Source organism: Hypanus sabinus, chromosome 11 (assembly GCF_030144855.1).
Source record: "Hypanus sabinus isolate sHypSab1 chromosome 11, sHypSab1.hap1, whole genome shotgun sequence".
Lineage (NCBI taxonomy): Eukaryota > Metazoa > Chordata > Chondrichthyes > Myliobatiformes > Dasyatidae > Hypanus > Hypanus sabinus.
In genome coordinates this window covers 52,468,349-52,491,044 of record NC_082716.1, presented here as the reverse complement: position 1 = coordinate 52,491,044, position 22,696 = coordinate 52,468,349, and the positions used below count along the sequence as shown (strand labels likewise).

Here is a 22,696-nt window from a genome sequence, read left to right as displayed (position 1 = left end):
ACAGTCATATCCCCAGTTCTAATCAACAAGCTCCAAACCCTGAGCCTCTGTGCTTCCATCTGCAACTGGGTCCTTGATTTCCTCACTAGGAGACCACAGTCTGAGTGGATTGGAAATAACATCTCCTCTTCACTGACAATCAACAGTGGTGCACCTCAAGGATGTGTGTTTAGCCCACTGCTCTACTCTCTTTACACACACGATTGTGAGGCTAGGCACAGCTCAAACATCATCTATTAATTTGCCGCCAACACAACTATTGTTGGCAGAACTTCAGATGATGAGGAGTACAGGTGTGAGAAAGATCAACTGAATGAGTGGTGTCGCGGCGACAATCTTGCATTCAACATCAGTAAGATGAAGGGAATTGATTGTGGACCAAGAAGGGGAAGTTAAGGGAACACACACCAGTGCTCATCAAGGAACATGAAGTAGAAGGGGTGAGCAGTTTCAAGTTCCTGGGTGCCAATATCTTTCAAGATCTATCCTGGGCCCAGTATATTGATACAATTACTAAGGAGGCACAACAGCAGAAATATTTCATTAGCTGTTGGAGGAGAGTTGGTATGTCACCAAAGAAACTCGCAAATTTCTACAGATGTACCTGGAGAGCATTCTTAATGATGAATCGCTGTGCAGTATGAGGGACCACTACCCAGGATCGGACAAAGCTTCAGAAAGTTGTAAACTCAGCCAGTTTATCATGGGTACTAGACTCCACATCATCCAAGACAGCTTCAGAAGGCAGCATCCATCATTAAGAATGCCCATCACCCAGGACAGGTCTTCTCATTGCTACTAAAAAAAAGAGGAGGTATAGGTGCGTGAAGATACACACTCAACTTTTCAGGAACAGCTTCTTCCCCTCCATCGGATTTCTGAATGGAAAATGACCCATGAATACTACCTCAATATTTTTCCCTCTCTTTTTGCACCATGAATTTAACTTTCTTTTTTTATATATATTTATTATACTTATTTATAGTTTTTATTGCAATCTACTGCTGCCACAAAACAACAAATATATGGAAGTGATATTAAAACTGATTCTAATGAATATTGTATTCAGTTTTGGTTACTTCATTATTGGAAAGATGCGGAAAGCTTCAGAGAGGGTGCAGAGGAGATTTACCAGGACGCTGGCTGGATTAGACAGCATGTCTTACGAGGATAAGCTGAGCGAGCCTAGGGCTTTTCTCTTTTGAGTGAAGGAGGATGTGAGGTGTACAAGATAAGAGATGCAGATCAAGTAGCTTGCCAAAGATCCTTTCACTGGGTGGAAATGGCTAATACCAGGGGGCATAATTTTAAGGTGATGGGAGGAAAGTATGGGTGGGTTGGGGGGATGTCAGTGTTAAATCTTTTTACACAGAGAGTGGTGAGTGCATGGAACACCCTGTCAGGGGTGGAGGCTAAGGCATTTAAGAAACTTCTGGACAGGCACATGGATGATAGACAAATGGAAAGCCACGTAGTAAGGAAGACTTAGATTGCTCTTCACGTAGGTTAAAAGGTCAGCACAACACTGTGGACCAAAGGGACTGTACTGGGCTGTAGTGTTCCATGTTCTAATTTAGAAACAGGAAACTTACTTCATTTATCCCTTTCTGCCCTCCACCACCCCAACTTGGAGTCATAGAATCATCAACAATTGACTAGAACCATGAATATTAACTGAGCAAATACCCCAACCAGATCCTCTTCTTCCATTTGTTTGAGAGTCTAATGGGGAAGCAATACTGTAATAACTAGTGGAGCTGGGAAACACGATCTTGGATTCTTGGAGTTTCCACAGGAATCCCAAAACTTAGCAGTGCTTACACTGAGAGATGCCAAATCTCAGCTAAGGTCTAGCTTCATGTGTTGTCACCCGAATATCTGTTAATGATAGTGATTGATTGATTAATAAATGATAGTAAGTCAACTTCCCTGGCAACCATTTGTGCTCAATAAGAATACTTACATCCACATGAAAAAGTAAATGTGGCACCTTTGGTAGTGCAGCATTTTCTAAGCATGCCATGCTCAATTCACATCTTGTTTTGCAGTGCACTAACTCTTTCTGAAGGTGATTATGTAGGTATTTTAAGGGAGGGCAAGCTACAGATAAAAACCCCCTGCAGGCACGTGTGGCTGTGAAGAGAAAGGTCTGCTTGGATCCATAACTTCATTAACTAAAGGCAATAGTCCTACAATCGATACCATGACAAAATCCCAAATATGCACTCAATACCACAGCTGCATTTTTGACACAAGATGATAAACTGGAAAATGTTGGAAATGTCTGCAACTTATCTAATATACATGCATTACATCATGGTAAACCCAGGAACTGTCTGTGCTAAAAATGTACATATTCTGTATATATTTTCAGATTTCCAGTTCCCATAAGAATTGGGAGTAGGAGTAGGCAATATGGCTCATCCAGTCTGCTCTGCCATTCAGAAAGATCATGGCTGATTTCTCTAATTGAGAATATGAGTTAATATTGAACTTTGTATTTTAGGTTCAGACACACTGTATCCCTGGATTCAAACTGCCTAACTAAACTGCTCCAGACTCAAAGGAGAAAATGAATTGAATATACTTTTGATAAAGGTTTGGAAAACACATGTAAAGATCCACAATTCCCCAAAGTTAGGTAAAATAATCAGCAGTTCAATTTCCTTCCTTGGAAATCCATTAACTTGCTGGTTGTATAGTCATTAATTAAGAGGATTTTCATTGGTCGTCTCAAACCACAGCTCTGCTGCACCACAAATCCTTCTATCTTCCTGCTTATTTCCTATGTATTTTTTATACATAATTCAGGACCTCTGCTATAGCATGGATATATTTATCTTTGAACAAAGATATGACAAGAAATATCATAGGCAAGGAGGCATGTGGAAGAGCCACTTGCCTCAACATGACGGATCTTTCAACCTTTCTCACTTTCTTCCTCAGTGCAACTTACATCTAGAATATATTAAAACATATAATAGTGCACATAGCTTTCAAAATGGATTAAACATTGTTTTAAGAGGTGTAAGTAATTAATCTCTAACTTGCTTTTTCCCTTTATTAAACTTTGAAAACAAAAATGACTTTTTCCTCTGACAATCAGCAATTTCAAATTTTGTGCTATTTAAAATCAACTTACCTAAGAAAAATCCCTTTGATGTTAGGCGTGGATTCAAAGGCATTCTCTGGAATGACAGAAATTTGATTGTTCTGAAGGTAAACATACTGAAGAGACTCTGGCAGATCAGTAGGAATATGGGAAAGCTGATTGCCTGATAAATCCAAAAGCTGAAGATAGAATACAAGAAATGTAAACGGACATTGAAATATGTTCTGTATCCTAGATATTAGCAAAATGCAGATTATTTTAATTGTCTTCAGATGCTTTGCTAGTGTTTTACTTTAGCTAACTGAATTGAAGGTCTATTGTGCAGCAGATGGTGCTAAAATTTGCAATTAAATCTCCTTTAAGATCATAAATCCCCTGAAAATCTTCTTCATCCCATTCTTCAGTCCCTTCTCTGCCCTGAAACTCTTTTGACTGACATTTGAATCAGTAAAGTTGACAGTTTTACCATTTCTTCATAAGCCTATTACCACGATAAAAAATCCTCTCATTAATTTTAAATTATTATCAGATGCTGGAATTCTGAAGAACTAAAAATATTAGAAATACTCAGCAGATCAGAAAGCATCCATGTAGAGAGAAACATATTACCATTTCAAATCAATGACTTTGTCGCAATCTTCAGTTCTGATCAGAGATCATCAACCTAAAATACTGTTTCTCTCTTCACAGATTCTGCCTGACCTCTTTATATTCTTGTGTACTTTCACACTGTTGAAGGATGCCATTCAGACTGTGGATCATAGAGAACTTCCATTAATTTCATTGCTGCACTCATTTCCCATTAATCTATTGTCTCTCACTCACCTATTAAATACCCACTACTCTGTTTGTTTTAGGGCACAAGAAAAGATCAGAATGGTCACAAGGAAAGTGTGCAAACTGCACACAGAAGGCCAGGATGGAAGCCAGGCCTCCTGAGCAGTGAGACATCACAGTTGATTAATGCACCAGTATGCTACCATGTTTGATATTTTTCACATTTTCTACAGATAATTCTAATTTGCAAACCATCATCATGGCCAATATAGGATGTTTATAACACACACTGATAGAAATTACAGGCTTGCATCATCTAAACTAGCAAGTTCATTAAACGGAGTCCAATCTATTTTGAAATTCCCACTGTACAAGTTTGAAAGCCTGAATGAATCCTGTTATTCCACATCCAAATGTCCCTTTTTTCAGCAACATAAAATATGTTTGATTTCTAACTTTTTTTCAGTTACATAAGACTATAAGAAATAGGAGCAGGAGTAGGCCATCTGGCCCATCGAACCTGACCCCCCATTCAGTAAGATCATGGCTGATCTGTCTGTAAACTCAGCTCCCTCTACCTGCTTTTTTCCAATAACCCTTCATTCCCCTACTAAGTAAAAACCTATCCAAATATTTTTTGTTGAAAGATCATCAAACTGAAACATTAACTATTGTCTCTCCACAGTTGCTCTCCATCTGAATATTTCCAGCATTTCTATTCTTATTTCTGCTTAATCATATTGCAACAGAAAACTCTGATTTACAACTGCAAAACTACTTTCTTACCCATTCATAATACATACTTGATAGATGTAATAACACCAATACTCAAGAAGTTGATTAGTTATAATTAATTTTCATTTTGTTCTTGAGTTACCAAAAACTAATGTGTTATCTGCATATCTTGATCTCCAACCCATCTCACAGATGTTCCCTTTGCCCTCTCCACTGTTCTACCTTTACACAGTTTAAGCTTAAGCTTATTTATTCTCCCCCCCCCCCCATCTTTTCAAGTTCTGGTAAAGGTCATTGACCTGAAACTTAAACACTGCTTTTTCTCCACAGATGCTGCCTAACCAGCTGAGTATCCCAATCACATTCTGTTATCTCTTCAGGATTCCTGTATCTGTAATTTATTTGTTTTTCAAGTAAACCGATATCATCAGCATTGTTTGGGCACCAATCCTAACCATCCAACAACTAAAGGAGGAGAAAAACATATCCACTTCCGATCGGAATTTCGTTTCCAGCCCTACCCCCTCACAGGCAGTTAGTTTCACTTGCCTCTGAAAAAGACTTTGGTTAACTTCAAAACTTTAGAACTGTTTCTCCTTGTCCTTGTACGATCAGCTAATGAAAATATTTTTTGTAAACATTATATAAATGCTTCATAATTTTGCTCACTTTTCTCAAGTCTTTAGTGAGGACAAGAATAGCTTCTCCAACTTAAACTTGTAGCTGAAGTCTCACTTTTCTGGAGTTAGTCTATGAAACCTCTTCCACAGCCTTGCAAAGATTTATTACCCTTCTCTCAGCTTAGATGATAATTATATTTCTTTACCTGGAGTGCAGGCAGTTGTTTCCATGCTCCTGAATAGACCGAGTTCAGTTTAAGTTTGTTATTACTTAGGAAGAGCTCCTTAAGTTTTGTCATTCCTGAGAGTGAGCCTTCAGGAATTGAGCTGATTTCATTTTCCTTTAGCTTCAATATGTGCAAATTCTTCGGCAGGCCACTGGGCACTACATTCAGGTTATTTCCAGAAAAATCCAACGATTCAAGCAGTCTCATTTTCCGGAATGCTTCAGGGTGGATTTTTGGACTTGTTAGTTTGTTGTAACTCAAATTAAGTTCTGTCAAAAAATATGTGTAAGCAAAATCATTTCTGGAAATTTCTGAGATCTGATTGTGGAGGAGCATTAACGTCTTCACCCTTCGCGGTAAGCCACTTGGGATTCTTTCAAGCAAATTATTGTAGAGGTGAAAGGTATGGAGCTTTTTAAGCCCCTTGAATGCAAGAGGGTGAATTGCTTTTGCTCTTATCTTGTTATTATGAAGCAAGAGGTATTCAAGATTTTTTATCTGTGTCAGCCAGTTAGCAGGTACTGACTTAATGGCATTTTTCTCCAAGTGTAGAAGGATAATATTTCGAGGTAACCCTCGTGGTATTTGAGTCAGATTGTTGCTCGACAAATCCAGGTATTCCAAGCTTGACAGTTTCCTTAAATCAACAAGAACTTAGGTAAGGTACAATCATATACATGCTACAGATATTTGTGTACTAGTGGAAAGGGGATTGTCCTAGGATGGTTTCAGATGCAACTTAGCTGCAATGCGGCATGTCATTTTATTCTGCATACTTTCCACCTGGTATGTAAGCTTGACTTAGGAAGCACACAGAATTAGTCTGGATGAGGAACAATAAGGGAGATCATTTTGGATGACTGATGATCTATGAATACTTCATATTGAGGATCAGATAGCTAGTGGCTATAACACTGGACTAGTAAAGGTCTGCACTCACATCACAATGTATTCACTCAATGTTACATTAGTGTCTAGTATATCACTCAGTTTGACAATCACCATCTTTCTTTTCAAATCTCTCCGTGGCCTCATTACACTCAATCTTGGCAGCTATTGAAATTCTACAAACCTCCTAAATTGATGGAAAAGTAAGAATGAAGTTTGAGTCATATTTTTGGGAGTGCACTTTCTGAAAACAACAATCCCTTCCTGCTTGCAAACCTGCATAGAACATACTGTACTTTTGGCCTTTCATTTGCTGTTCACAACTCAGTTCACAAGGTCAGTCAATATGAAACAACATTTTCATGTGGGAATCATGTTAAGTCAGTAAACATGTAATAAAATGGAAAATACTGCAACAATATACTGTACATTTTCAATTAAAGAGTCAGTTGGGAAACAATAGCAATTTGATTAAAAAGAGCAGATGTGTAGATTTGCAGGAACAAAGCAGGAATTTGTAAAGTAATATATCAAGCAGCATCAAGAATTTCAAAAAACTTTTGTAGATTTTTTCCAAAGTGCATGCTTGACACTTTATGGAGTAGAATCAACAGAAGATTATAACCAGAGTCTGCTTAACATGCAAAACTTACCAAAATGTTTCATTGTCCATTCCTTCATTGGTTATGTAATTATTGTGAAGGTATAGTTCACGGAGATTCAAAAGATGATCAAAAGCTCCCTTTGGAATCTTTTCCAGTTTGTTGTTCTGTAAATATTTAAAGATAAAAAGAGTGCAATTAGGTAAAATTATATTAAACAGAATAACAGCGAGTTATTTTTAAAATGACTGTACATACTTTTAAATGTAATCTGAACAGCCCTTTTGGCAAATTCTTGGGAACGTACTTCAGGAAATTACTGGACATGATTAATATTCCAACACCATCAGATCCATTGAACATATGATCAGGTAATCCTGCATCTGTCAGTTTATTGTTATGGAGATAGATAGACCTATTGGAATTGAGAATTAAAAAAAAATAATTTTGTAAAATGTCATCAATATAACAACTCATGATAACAACTCAAAGAGAAAAGCTGATTATTCAGAATCTCTCAAATATATTTAAAGACTAAGCCCAATTTGAACCAAACTAATTTAAACATGCATCAAATGTCTCTCTTTCACACAATCTATATATATATATATATAAAGGATTTGGAGTAAGAGTGAGGCTGCTCTGCCACTTGCTGAGATTATGGCTGGGCTTCTACCTCAATGGCATTTCCTGCACTCTCTCTGTACTTTTTGATTTCTTCAATGCCAAGAAATCTATCAGTCTCTGTTCTGATTGAACTCAATAACTCAGCCCCGTAGACACCCAGTGTGGAGAATTCTAAATACTCATTACCTGCTGATGAAGAACATTTTCTTGATCTCAGTCCGACACGGCCTACTGTTTATTCTGAAATTATTACCCTGGGTCTAGGGAAGGGAAACCATTCATTCTGCATTCAGCCATGTAAAGAATTTCATAAGTTTTATTGAAACTTCCTCCAAATCTTTTTAAAGTCCAGAAAATACAAGTTTATACTACTCAATCTCTGCTCACAGAGCAACCCACCATGCCTGAAGCCAGTCGGGTGCATTCATCTGTGAAAAACATTTTTTTTAGATATGAAGATCAAAGCTGTATATAATACTCTAGGTATTGTCTCAGCAAGGTGCTCCATAACTGCATGAAGCCATCTCAACTTGTGCATAGTCTAAAATCACAAGATTTGTACATAGACCCCAGGATTTAGTTTCATAAACCAGATACAATGAACTTTTTGTATTGTTTCAAATTTAGTGGTTATCCACAGAGGCAGTTACGAAGGTGTGTCATTAACAAATTTCACGACATATGCCGGTGATAATAAACCCTGTTTCTGATTCTGAAATACATTGCGTTTACACAGGGTGCTTTCTGTATGTCCCCAAATTATTTACAACTTATCAACAGCTTTTGAATTGTTGTTTTCCAGCAGCCAAGAGTATTCTAATATTGATTCAGTTTTAATATTAACAAAATGACTAATATTGGGGTGAAGTTTTCATTGTTTTATTTTTGTAGCTTGTTTCGTCCTCTCCTGAGTATATCCATTCATCTCTCAGCTTTGGATCAGTTGGTAGTGCTCTCATGTCAGTAGGCTGCTGGCCAAAAGTCCTCTTCAGAGACATGAACACAATGGTTTAGACAGGTACTGCAGTACTGTGGGAGTGCTATATTTTTGAATCTGCTTTCTAGGGATGAAACAAGAAGCTATTTGTAGAAGACCTCATAGTTAGAGGATCATCCCTAGTGTCCTGACGAATATCTTTCATTCATTCAACAATAGTAACATATAAATTACCTCATAATTTTCACAGAGCTCTCTGTGAGAGCTTGCCATTCATAAATTGGCTCCTACAGTATTACAAAAACACAGCTTAACAGCTGAAAACTGTTTTGGAGTTGTGAAAGATGGATATAAATGCAAGGTCTCAGTCATCCTCATACTGATATTTATGCTGTACAAACTTGGACACTGATTTAGGCCAGAATAACTGATGACAAGGCTGTAGAATGATGTTGAACTGTGCCCTCCAAAAGAGGAGGCATCGCTGAATGATGATTTAGTACAGGATCAGGAGGGACCAAGGTGGCAGCAATTGTTGAGTTTTATCTGAACTGAGATTAAACGCACATCTCATCTCAACAAGCCATCCTAGCTGAGGTAGCCTTCAAGTTCAAGTTCATACACAGAAAAACCACAAAACAAAACAACTTTTTTCTGGATCAAGGTGGGCATCACGATACATATAAATCACACACATAGCACGAAGTAATATTACCACAAATTAATTAGCAAATAATAAGGTGCACATGCAGCACAACATTGTAACACTCTTTGATGCTTCATACGTTATGAGACCTAAGCGGTGGCAGGGAGTTCAGTAGTCTTACGGCACGGGGAAAGAAGCTGCTTTCCATCCTAACAGTTCTTGTCCTAATGCTACCGGCACCTAGTGCCCGATGGCCGGGGTTGGGGGGGGGGGGGGAGTTAAAGAGATTGTTGGACAGATGGGAGGGATTATTGACAATGCTAAGGGCCCTGTGTATACAGTGATCCTGATAAATATCTCTAATGGGTGGAAGAGAGATGCCTCATGATCCCCGAAGCAGTCCTTGTAATCGTTTGTAGGGACTTGCAGTCAGATGCCTTGCAATTCCCGTACCAGACAGTGATGCAGCTGGTCAGGACACTCTTGATGGGGCTCCTGATAATACACTCCATGCTACAATACAACTAGTAGGCTTCACGTCATTTGTATACTACCATTGGTTCAATTTAATATCAGAGAATGAATACAGTATACAACCTGAAATTCTTACTCTTCATAGATATCCAAGAAACAGAAATAAAACAATGAACAAATGACAGAAAGCATTATCAAAGCTAGATTTTCCTCCTTTTATTACCTTTACTGGTCCTGACTTAAGCTGCGGCCAAGCAGCTGCTAGAAGACCAAAGAGAACTGATTCTAACCTTTGGGAAAGATCTCAACTGCATTGAGTACTTCCTCACAAAACGATATAGTTTAGATTAAAAACCTTGGACCACTAATTAGTGTTGCTTGTTGAAACATGGTACAGCTTAAGCACTGGGACCTTTCTATTTGTAACCTCGAACAAATTGATAGTAACTATTAGTAGATATTATCATATAACATTCCTATGATAATCAACATAGGTCTAATACTATGTATTTTAACTGACTGGAAATAATTGCTAAATACTGAGAGAAACACATTAAGAAATGCAAGCAAGAGAAAATCTGCAGATGCTGGAAATCCGAACAACACACACAAAATGCTGCAGGAACTCAGCAGGCCAGGCAGCATCTATGGGAAAAAGCACAGTTGATGTTTTGGGGTGAAACCCTTCAACAGGACTGGAGAAAAAAAGCTGAGGAGTAGATTTGAAAGGTAGGGGGAGGAGAGAGAAAAATGTCAGGTGAGAGGTGAAACTTGGAGGGGGAGGGGTGAAGCAGAGAGCTAAGAAGTTGATTGGTGAAGGAGACAGAAGCCATGGAAGAAAATAAAAGGGGATGGGGGGTGAGTGGAGCACCAGAGGGAGGCGATGGGCAGGCAAGGAGATAACATGAGAGAGGGACAAGGGGATGGGAAATGGTGAAGGGTGGGCGGGAGGCATGACTGGAAGTTTGAGTAAACAATGTTCATGCCATCAGGTTGGAGGCTATCCAAACAATACCTTATGTTCCATTTGGGTAGCCTCCAACCTGATGGCAAGAACATTGTTTTCTCAAGCTTCCAGTAATGCCTCTCCCCACCCTTCACCATTTCCCATGCCCTTGTCCCTTCTCTCATGTTATTTCCTTGCCTGCCCATTCCCTCCCACCATGCTCCTTACTACCCCCCGCCACCATTTTTCTTTCTTCCATGACCTTCTGCCTCTTTCACCAACCAACTTCCTAGCTCTCTGCTTCATCCCTCCCTCTCCAAGCTTCACCTATCACCTGGCATTTCTCTCCCCCTCCCCCCACCTTTCAAGACTAATCCTCAGCTTCCTTTTTCTCCTGTCCTGCCGAAGGGCTTCGCACCAAAAGGTCTACTGTGCTTTTTTTTCCATAGATGCTGCCTGGCCTGATGAGTTCCTCCAGCATTTTGTGCGTGTTGTTCACATTAAGAAATGCAACAGGTATTTCTAGGGTGGAACCAGCTTAAAGACAGCATTTATTGCAATTATAACAAAATGTATTCCTTGACTGGGATTTATATGGTAAACTGCACCAACAAATTATGTCAGTGAAGAGTGGACAGTATCACACAGTACACTTGACTTAAAAGTATGAACCGTTAAGCAAAGGCCAATAGATCCCAACACAAGCAAGAGCTTCAGGTGGGCTGGAAAGGGGGTCAGTGGGGAGGACGGAAAGAATCCTGGTTATGATGATAATGATATCTTCTCATTGCTCTGGGATATACTGTGAAGCATGCATTAGGTTCTCGGCAAATCATACCTTAGATTTGGTTTTTGCCCAAAAGTGAGAGGGTATATCTTTGTAAGGTAATTAGCTGCAAGATCTGCACTCATCAAGGTTTTCGGCAGGTATTTTGGAGCAACTGTTAGCTGAAAAACATACAATAGGCAGTCAATAGATTGCTGGTCTCTATGGTTAAGTTAATAAATCAGACTTAACTCTAAAAGATGTACAATTATTTTTCATGTTAACTGGCCTGCTTCATGGGCTAGACAGCTACCATGTGAATAAATGGTTGCATATCATTGTGAAAGCAGAGTTTGAATTATTACTTGTTCCACTTGCAAGTCAAAGAAAGACTATCCACAAAAGAGAAAATGCTGAAAGAAGATTGATGTAGAGAGATACAGAGTTACTATTTCAGGTTAATGACAAATGTCATGGACTTGAAATGTTGACTAATGCTGCCTGACTGCTGAGCATTTCTAAGGTCTTCAGTTATTATTTCAGGTTTCCTGCATCTGCAATATTTCGGTATGAAAAATGTCCATTTAAACATAATGATTAACAGATATGCTAAAATAACCATATTATTATTAAAATAACTTTTATTTCTTTCCTGAGGCACAAGTCCTTGCTGGGGTCAGGGATCACTTGGATATCTCAGCGCACTGTAAACCTTCCAAGGGTTTTTTTTTTAAACATTACCCCCCACCCCCAGTAGGGAAATAATAGATCAGATTAGCTCAGCAGCCAGCTTCTGACTCCACCCTCAATGAAAAATAAAAATTGGGTACAGATTAGATCAGATCCACCGAGTTTCCCACCAAGTGAGGCAAGTTAAAACTGCTCCTTTAATTTGTAATGTTAACATACACTTGACACCAAATATTTTAGAGGAAAGGGAAAGGAATTTAGTGGTGCTGACAGACTGTGATGAAAGCAATCCACCATGTCTGTCTCCAAATCTATGCTCTCCCATCTTTGACCTCAAGCCAATTTTCAACATTTGTTTTTACAAAGATGATCTATTCAATAGGTAACAGTTACAAAATAAATTACAGCAGCCACTTATGAATGTTGTCTGATCCAGCAGCAGTCAAATTTCATCATTCTTTACTATTTCCCCACAGGCTTGTGGTCATCTTAGCTTCCCAATACTGACATGCACCATTAATTCCCACTCACTTGCACTCAAGTGTACAGTACTCTGTAACCACTTTTTTTTTCTTACAGTGAATTATTCTGCCTTGGAGTGCCTCAAGATGTCCAAACATTATGTTCTCCATGTCAAACATTGTCAATTGTTGGCTGCAATTTCATCCAATGTCTCACAAGAGTATCTTGGATGTGTTTTATTCCTCAAGAAAAACACCAGCAATATAAATAAAGCACTCATTTGCTCCACCAGTCTAACTTCACCTTGTGTGTAACTGATTGCCGAGCTTTACTGTAATCTTAGCTTGATGAGTAAACAGAGAAACTGCATGACACACAAATGTTATCGATAAAGAACTGATGTCCTCCCGAAAGGAGCAAATTTAGATTTTTTTGTCGGCTGAATCAACGTAGAAATATTTCAGTAGACATATACTCAGACAAACGTGAATATGGAAAAATATCTTTGCTAATGAAGGAAAGCAGAACTCTCTGGAAAAAGTTATAAATGATTCATGTTCCAATGATGTTACCTTGGAACACTACTGTACTCCTTGGTTGTCCGCCATGTGTTCTGTTGTTGACATGAAACCGAAGCTCTTTCAGCATATTGAAGTTATTTTTTAATTTCCAGAGGATTACACTCAATGTTTTTCCTCTCCCTTTACTGTTTCTGCCTTCTGCCAATTCATCTCCCTTGGGTGACAAGGAGTCATGGAATTATACAGCATAAAAACAGTCCTTTTGGCCCATTGAGTCCTTGCTAATCAATTTACGCTGATGCTACTTTTATTGTAAGATTAGTATTTTATTTTCCCCATATACTTATCACCTCCCACCATTTTCTAACATTTTCCAACACACCAAGGGCAATTTACAGTGGTGAATGAACCTACCAATGCTGTATTATAGGCAGTAGAATCAAATGTATGCAACCTTCTGTCCATTGCTAATGGGATTAAAAAAATCCATGTGACAACAAAATTGGGGTAAGAGGCCCATAGTGCTAAGCAGGAGGAGGACAAACCCATATCTACCATTCTGTGGCAATGTGTCAGTGCACAGCAGTAAAACCTTGCTGACCTTGGTTTTAGGTGCAAATGCCTTTTAAGTAAATGAAGTGGGATTGACAACATCAGGCAATTCAATACATGCATTTAGTTCAATTAACTAAATATTTTGAGGTACCTGACAACTCCTTGTGACCTTAATTGGGACATAATAATAATAATAATAATAATAATAATAATAATAATAATAATAAATGCTTTATTGATCCAGAGTGGGGAATCATTTCACTATAGCAGCACCATATAAAAACACGCTTAGCAATGATAATAAAATAATAATAAATACAATAATATTAACTAATAATTAAGTACAGAATAATAACATACACAATCATAATGCACCAATGATGTGCAATAATGTACAAAATAATAAAGCAGAGACTATTACACTATGATGTGTGCTCTCCTGCTGCGCAGAGATAAAGTGCTGTATATGCTTATTTCATCTGGTAGGATGATTGTCTGTGACGATCCTTGGTACAGCAGAGCTCAATGAGTTTGCTTGAAAGGCTACTCTGCTGCTTAGTTAGTAGGCCATGGAGAGGATGTGCCCGATTGTCCATAACAGATAACAGTTTGTTTAGTGACCTCTCCACCACCAACTCAAAAGAAGCCACCAAAACAAAACTTCTGAGTTAAAGGAACTAAAGTAATTCAATTGAGGTTAAATGAATTGAAGAAAAGAAATTGCTGTCCAGACGTCACTTTATCATGTTCCTCAGATACTTATGCATCATAAAATTTGTGTAGCAGTGACTCATATATACTCATCCCAATTTTATATTAGACTATTGCTTACCAGTAAGTTGTTTATAAACTTTGTTAATGTTATAAGAAAATTAAACATGGCTGATCATCTACTGTATTTTGGCACTATTTTCCAGCACTGTCACGAATTTTGCTTCTGTTATCAAATAAAACCTGTTATGAGGGTTAAAGTTAATCATACACACTCAGTGGCCACTTTATTAGGTTCACCTGCTCGTTAGTGCAAATATCTAATCAGTCAATCAAGTGGCAGCAACTCAATGCATAAAAGCATGCAGACTTAGCCAAGAGGTTCAGTTGTTATTCAGACCAAACAGCAGAATGGGGGAGAAACATGATCTAAGTGACTTTGACCGTAGAATGGTACCAGTCTAGGTTGTTTGAGTACGTCAGAAATGACAGATCCCCTAGGATTTTCACATACAAGTTTCTAAAGAGAATGGTACAAAAACAAAGAAAAACAGCCAGTGTAAGACAGATTTGTGGGCAAAAATGCCTTGTTAATGAGACAGGTCATAGGAGAATGGCCAGACAGATTCAAGCTGACAGGAAGGTGACAGTAACTCAAATAACCACGCATTACAACGATGGTGTTGTTAGAGTGATTTTTGGGTTTAGGACACATATATTTAACAGTTGACTTTGGCTACCAGTCTTCACATCTGAATATATATTGTGGATTTAATTTGGAGTGCAGCTCTGAACAAAGGGCTCCTAAAAGCTTTGAAACCCAGTCCAGACAATACTGATTAAAATTCATTTGTATGTCTGTGGTGTGGATGTGAATCAGGAGGTGTGAAGTTTGTATGTAGTTTCAAAGAAAGCATTGTCCAGACATTGTAAATCTGGAGTTGTCCTTTGATGTTTGGCACATAAAATATGGAGCCCCATGCTGGGCCAGCAGACCTACCCACTGTAAGTTTCTCCACACGATGCCTGCTGTGCCTTGTTTTGTCGAATAGAGAAGCTGCTTTGTATCTACCAGTAATTTTCTCCGGTGACTTCATTCACACAGCAACAGAGTACGGAATACACATGTTGAAACTTGAAGTGGATAGGCCACAGCAGCACGAACATTCTATTGGAATCAGGAAGTGGCTACTGAGTGTATTATTCTCCTGTTTGCCATCAGTTTTTCACCTTCTCATTATAACACCACGTGTGAACATGCTGACGTCAGATCAGACTACTCCATGAGCACCCTGACAGGGGAAAACAAATCTAGCGCTCACTTTTCTGCTGATGTTTAACTTGCCAGGTAGAATCCTCCAGCCTCAACTCAACGCTGCCATAACAACACGAACAAGAGCAGATGTACACATGTATGCCCAGGTCTACAAAATACAGCTCCTTTGCTTTAAGAGCACTGGGGATTTAATGGCGGAAAAGTTCAAATAACAGAGCAAATTATAACAATTAGCTACATTTGAAAGTTTAAAATGTAATTCTAAAGTTGAATGATTGATTAGCATCAATTTTGATGAACATTTTCAACATATATTTATAGTGATTGAGAGGCAATTAGTTTTCTAATCCTGGTTGTATTCTTAAGCAGTCATCTGAGAGTGAGACTACTATTTCAATCATACAACACGATGATCATTTCTTTCTGCACCATTACATCACAATTTTTTATCCATTGGCAAGGGTTGCTCCTGATGAAGGTTGAATGTTATAATATGCTTTTGTTCAGCTTGTAATCTACTGGTTTAAACAGTATCCAGGTAATCTTGTACGTGTATCAAATGCAGTAATGAAATTATTTTACCTTATTGTTTGCCAGGTACAAATACAGCAAATTCTTAAGAGAGCGGAATGCATCATCAGGAAGACCTTTGAAAACCAAAGAAGGATAATTCAATCATCTACATTTGACACTGGAATAGTTTAATTCATCAGAAATGAAAACCCATTTTTAGCAATAGAGTACTGTTTGCCATGTTATTTTAAGCCTAGTTTAATTGTAACTTTGTTATGATTAGACTGGGGTTTTTCTTTTAACCATATGCAGAATCAGAATAAAAAATGTAGAATTTTCTTTATTTCTACACGCGTCAGAGAATTGTTGGTAGTTACCCTCACAGCTCTCAACATTTCCCTGTGTAACCAAGGGAAACCTTAAGAACTGTGAGTAAACACAGAAGATCCAAAAGAGTTATCAGCAAGTTGTGAATGATTTCCCAACTGCATTACAACTTGGGAGCACAGAGTTATGGAAATTCCTCATCATTATTTTGGGTAATTTGCTGAATAAGCTGTCCAATATTTGTCCTCTATTGATTTTAATGTAGCGGAAGAGCTGTGAGGGAATAAACTGTTAATATTTTAGATTTGATTTATTTGTTTGAAGTTATCCATAGTTCTGTCTATAAAAATATTTTAGTTTTTAGTGATAAATAAACATTTTAATCTTTTCACTAGTTTAAAATTTTTCTGAAGTTCAGTTTTGACCTTCAGAAATATTCAGAATTATTTTCGTTGTCAGCTATGCCAGAGGACGTGAGCAGCTGTCTGTTAAAGTACTTTTGCTTACTCTGTATGGTGATGTGCTGGGGGACTTGTTCTGCCAGCCCTACAACATGCTGCTATTTCTGTTGTGGAATGCCCAGTCCTTGGTGTGGTTGTGGAAGTTGGCTTCTTTCAATTGGTTCCTGCCCGGGAATGCGCAAGTAAAAAAAAAACTACCGTAAATGCTGACTGCAACAAACATTCTATGTGAAGGTAGTCTACACTGAGAACAAAATGAATGACATAGAACAAGCATGGGGCTCAGGATGTTGAGTCCTGATTTCAACACTATGAACCTGCAAAAGTGAATTGGATCACTTATTTCAACCTCCAAGGGGACCACAACATTGTTGCTGTTTGCATGCCTCAGTGACTCAGAGAGCCGTGTTGGCTGCCTTTGTGCTTTGGCTCTTGGTAGGGTCACCCATGCCAAACAGGTGAAAGGGTAGAAGACAAGTCTCGGAGTGGTCCACCCGGTCCTCCAGGTACAAGGATTCACTCAGGGCTAACAACCCGGACTGGTAAAACAAATTGTTATTGAAACGGCAATGAAGAAACCTTCTACATCTGAGTGCAATAGTATTCCTGAGTCTCCACCCGAGAAATGCATGGCTGACAGTACTGAAAACCGAGAGGAAGCTACTGAACACCTCCGGAGATGGAGGCGTCTCATTGCTTCCCTACACACTGGCAATTTAATAGGTAGAAACACATTTATTTCAAAACTGTAACTACATTGCTTTTCAGTAGGATGATAAAAAGACCTTAATATTCTGCTTCTATCCTTCCCTCTCTCAGCATTGTTTCTTAACATAATCATAATTAAGTTATTTACTGTATATTAACATTATGGTCCTGTTTGATACAACCTTCATCTGATCTGTACCATAATTTTCTCATAATAAAGCTGATGCACTATCAATAACTCCAAAAGACTGGAAGTAGAGTAAATACTGAAAGGCTCTTAATAGCAGTAAAATGGAGCATGTCCATGCTAGATGACTGTGGGAGGAGCAGAGACACAATCACCTTTATACAGGGGTCTGTGGGAGGAGCCACAGGACCAGTCAGCAGAGGGGTGTACCCAGACAGATATACATGGTTTACCACATTCAGCCCTCCTTTTTAAAAAGAGAGTCCCGCGGAGTGAAGTGTCTGACAAGTACATATACAGGTCAAGTCTATCAGGTGGTCGAGTCCATTGCTGTGATCTACGTAGCACCTGTGGTGATTGTACTGGCGACGGTGTTTGTGCTGGCTCCGGCCTGACTTGAGGTGCCAGCCCATTAGGCATCAGTAATCCCTCGTGCGTGTGCGTCGTGCCCAGTATGGGAGTGTCGTGAGGTGTCTGTGTAGGGCTTGGAGTGCACGGTGTCTTGTGGGTATATATATCGGTGGGTACAGGGTTCATAGTCACTACGGAGTGTTCAGGGTAGCGGTCTGGTGCTCCTGCAGGTGCCAGGTCGCGGATGGAGATTGTGTCCTCCCGCCCATCAGGTAAGACCACGTAGGCATACTGAGGGTTTGCATGAAGTAGGTGAACCCTCTCAACCATCAGGGAGTATTTATTGCTCCTCGCATGTTTCCGGAGCAGCACTGGCCCTGGGGACGTCAGCCAAGCCGGTAGGGTGGTCCCAGTGGTCGACTTCCTGGGAAAAGAAAAGAGCCGCTCATGAGGGGTGGCATTGGTGGACGTGCATAACGGGGAGCGGATGGAGTGGAGTGCCTCGGTGGGGGGTGGGGGGGGATCCCCCTGCCAGCGAGCGACCGGCAATCCCTTTGACATAAGGGCTAAGAGTGTGGCCTTCCACACTGTGGCATTCTCCCTCTCCACCTGTCCATTCCCCAAGGGATTATAGCTTGTAGTCCTACTAGTTGCAATACCCCTAGCCAGCAGGTACAGGTGCAGCTCGTCACTCATAAACGAGAACCCTCTGTCACTGTGGATATAGCAGGGATATCTGAACAGAGTGAAGAGCTGGCGCAGGGCCTTTATGACGGATGTGGCAGTGGTATCAGGGCAGGGGATGGCAAAGGGGAACCGCGAGTACTCGTCGATTATGTTGAGAAAGTACACATTGTCGTCGGTGGAGGGAAGGGGGCCCTTAAAGTCGACACTCAGTTGCTCAAAGGGGCGGGTGGCCTTGATTAGTTGTGCCTTTTCAGGTCGGTAGAAGTGTGGTTTGCACTCTGCACAGACTTGGCAGTCTCTGGTCATCATCCTGAAGTGGAGAAGTCGGGTGACCCCTGGGTGGCAAAGATCTGCATGTAGGGTGTATAGCCAGTCGATCTGTGGAATGAGCTTCCTGTAGAAGTAGTAGAGGCCAATTCAGTTGTGTCATTTAAGGTAAAATTGGATAGGTATATGGACAGGAAAGGAGTGGAGGGTTATGAGCTGAGTGCGGGTACGTGGGACTAGGTGAGATTAAGAGTTCGGCACGGACTAGGAGGGCCAAGATGGCCTGTTTCCGTGCTGTGATTGTTATATGGTTATATGTTATACGTGCTGGCACACGTCCCCCGGAACAGGGCATTGGAGGGCTCATTGAGCTTTCCAGGCATGATGTCACAGCTGTAGGTGGAGAGTTTGATTCTCCACCTCAAAATTTTTTCATTTTTGATTTGCTGTTGGTTGCTAAACATGAACACGACTGAGTGCTGGTCGGTCAGCAGGGTGAACTTTTTACTGGCGACATAGTGCCTCCAGTGCCTAATAGCTTCCACTATGGCGTGGGCTTCTTTCTCCACCGCGGAGTGCCGAATTTCAGGGCCTTGAAGAGTACAGGAGAAGAACACCACTGGTCTTCCCACCTGGTTGAGGGTAGTAGCCAGTGCGAAGTCGGAGGCGCCACTCTCTATTTGGAAGGGAATGGTTATGGTGAACTACATATATCTGTCTGGATACGCCCCCCCCCCCCGCTGACTGCTCCTGTGGCTCCTCCCACTGACCGTGGCTCTTCCCACGGACCCCGGTATAAAGGTGATTGGAGGCACAGCCCCGGCCTCAAGTCTCCAGGATGTTGTGTGGTGGCCACTTGCTGCTTGTTCTTTCTTCCAGCCAATAAAAGCCTATATCTCGCCTCACGTCTCCGAGAGTTATTGATGGTGCATCAATGGTCTCGTACACCGCATGCATTGCTGCTTTGGCAATGTCCCCTTTAATGTGGTTGAAGGCTGTGCGGGCCTCGGCTGAGAGGGGAAATGTTGTGGACTTGACCAGGGGGCGGGCCTTGTCTGCATAATGAGGGACCCATTGGGCGTAATAGGAAAAGTAGCCCAGGCACCTTTTGAGGGCTCTGAGGGTGTCGGGAAGAAGGAGTTCCAACAGGGGGCACAACAGGGGTCAAGGCCAGTGACTCCGTTCTCCACAACACACCCAAGGATAGCAAGTCCGGTGGTTCTGAACACACACTTGTCCCTGTTATAGGTAAGGTTAAGAGCTTTGGCCGCTTGGAAAAATTTTTGGAGGTTGTTGTCATGGTCCTGCCGGTCGTGACCGCAGATGGTGATGTTATCCAGATATGGGAACGTGGCCTGCATTTGGCACTGGTCCACCATTCGGTCCATTTCCCTCTATGAAGACAGATACACTATTTGTGACACCGAAGCGGATGCGCAGCAAGTGATAAAGCCTGCCGTCTGCCTCGAAGGCAGTGTAAGGGTGGTCCTCCGGGCGGATGGGGAGCTGATGGTAAGCGGATTTTAGGTCTATTGTCGAGTACACCTTGTACTGAGCTATCTGGTTGACCATATCCATGATGCGGGATAGGAGGTACACGTCAAGCTGCGTGAAACTATTGATGGTCTGGCTATAATCCACGACCATCCTATTCTTCTCCCCGTTCCGAACAACGACCACCTGGGCCCACCAAGGACTTGTGCTTGGCTCAGTGATCCCTTCCCTGAGCAGCCGCTGCACCTCCGACTGAATGAAGGCCCTGTCCCCCGCGCTGTACCTCCTGCTTTTAGTTGCCACAGGTTTACAGTCGGGGGTCAGGTTGGCGAACAGCGGTGGGGGAGGGATCTTGAGGGTGGAGAGGCCGTAAGTGGTGTCAGTAGCACAGCTGTCGGCATGGTGCTGGGTGGGATGCGCGGGTCGGTGCGTGAGTGTGGTCAGTAGCGGGGTATGTGACGATTTCCCACAGAACTGTGGATTTCAGACAGTGATTGGTGGGAGGGGCCCCTCATACTCCATTGTCACACTTTACAGGTGGCTCTGGAAGTCGAGCCCCAATAGCACAGGGGCACACAGTTGAGGCATGACCAGTAATGTAAAGTCTCGATATTCTGTGCCCTGCACCACTAGTGTCGCTACACAACCGCCCCCCCCCCCCGGATGTCTGCTGTATGCGACCCAGAAGCCATGGTGACCCTTTGGCTTACCAGCCATGTCACGAGTCTGCAGCGTTGCACTGTGTCCAGGTGGATAAAACTCTCCGTGCTGCCCATGTCAAACAAGCCACTTGTCCTGCGTCCCTCCACCAGGATGTCCATCATTGACCTTGCGAGCTGGTGGGGAGCGCTTTGGTCGAGGGTCACGGAGGCCAGAGTTGAATCACTGTCTTGGTCCGGCGTGGTGGGGTGCCCAGTAAGCACCCTTGGGTTGTAGGCAGTGCAAGGAGGCGCCAACCAAGATGGCCACCCCCATGCTTCACACACGGCGGCGGGCAGGCAAGATGGCGACCCCCATGCCTCGCATGCGGCGCTGCTCGATCCTGCTTGCGGTTTGGACTTACAGGCCTTGGCTAAGTGGCCCTTCTTTCCGCAGCTGGAGCAGGTAGCTTCTCGGGCCGGGCAGTGTTTTCGGGGGTGCTTCTCGAATCTGCAGAAATAACAATTCGTGGACTTGCGACTGGCAGCAGCCGTGGTCAATTTGCCGGCAGGTTGAGGTGTCTGCGGCATCCACAAGGCTGTCGGGAGATCGCGTGCCTGGAGATCGTCAGAGTTGTGTAGAGCGGCCTCCAGCATGTTGGCCAGCACAATCGCCGAATGTAAGGTAAGATCGGCGTGTTCCAGCAGCCGCTGGCGCACGTACACTGACCTGATCCCTGTAATGAAGGCATCTCTTACTAGGAGCGCCGCATGCTGTTCCGCCGTCAGCCCCCGGCAATCGCAGGCCCGCACGAGCGTCTGTAGGGCCTGGACAAACTCGGCGCTCGACTCTCCTGCCCGCTGCCACTGTGTTGCTAAGCAACGTCTTGCATAGACTTTATTTACTGGCCGCAGGTATTGTCTTCTGAGGGCGATTATCGTGCCGTCGTAACTCAGCTGGTCTCTAATCATCGATTAAATCCGTGGACTGACCCTGGAGAGGAGAACTTTGCACTTCGCGGCAGACTCGGTCACTTCAATCTCCTCCAGGTTTGATTCGAAGCAGGTTAGCCAGAGCTCGAAAGCGATGCCGGGCTCAGGTGTTGACGGGTCGATGTCCAATTTGTCGCGTCTCAAAATGTGCTCCATGCTTTAAAATTACAGCTTATAAAATGATGCACTATCAATAACTCCAAAAGACTGGAAGTAGAGTAAATACTGAAAGGCTTTTATTAGCAGTAAAATGGAGCACGTCCATGCTAGCTGACTGTGGGAGGAGCAGAGACACAATCACCTTTATCCAGGGGTCTGTGAGAAGAGCCACAGGAGCAGTCAGCAGAAGGGCCTGACCAGACAGGTATACATGGTTTACCACCAAAGCAGATGACCATTTGCTTTTAAGTGCTTAAAACTTATTACCTCAGCATTCTTAAGGGAAGTTTAAAATAATGTTCTTAAATGAAAACAAGACTACTTGAAAAGTTGTACTTT

General features: G+C 41.7%; 1 protein-coding gene across 1 annotated transcript in view; it reads right to left on the bottom strand.

Moving 5' to 3' along the window:
* The window catches only part of podn (podocan), a 40,493-nt gene that overhangs the window by 5,652 nt on the left and 12,145 nt on the right, over window positions 1-22,696 (bottom strand). Inside the window, exons 3-8 of the mRNA XM_059984327.1 lie at window positions 16,155-16,219; window positions 11,430-11,539; window positions 7,220-7,376; window positions 7,013-7,128; window positions 5,451-6,108; window positions 3,143-3,291 (exon numbers count right to left, since the gene is read on the bottom strand). Of these exons, the coding sequence (XP_059840310.1) occupies window positions 3,143-3,291; window positions 5,451-6,108; window positions 7,013-7,128; window positions 7,220-7,376; window positions 11,430-11,539; window positions 16,155-16,219 (1,255 nt within the window). The remainder of the gene's footprint in view (window positions 1-3,142; window positions 3,292-5,450; window positions 6,109-7,012; window positions 7,129-7,219; window positions 7,377-11,429; window positions 11,540-16,154; window positions 16,220-22,696) is intronic.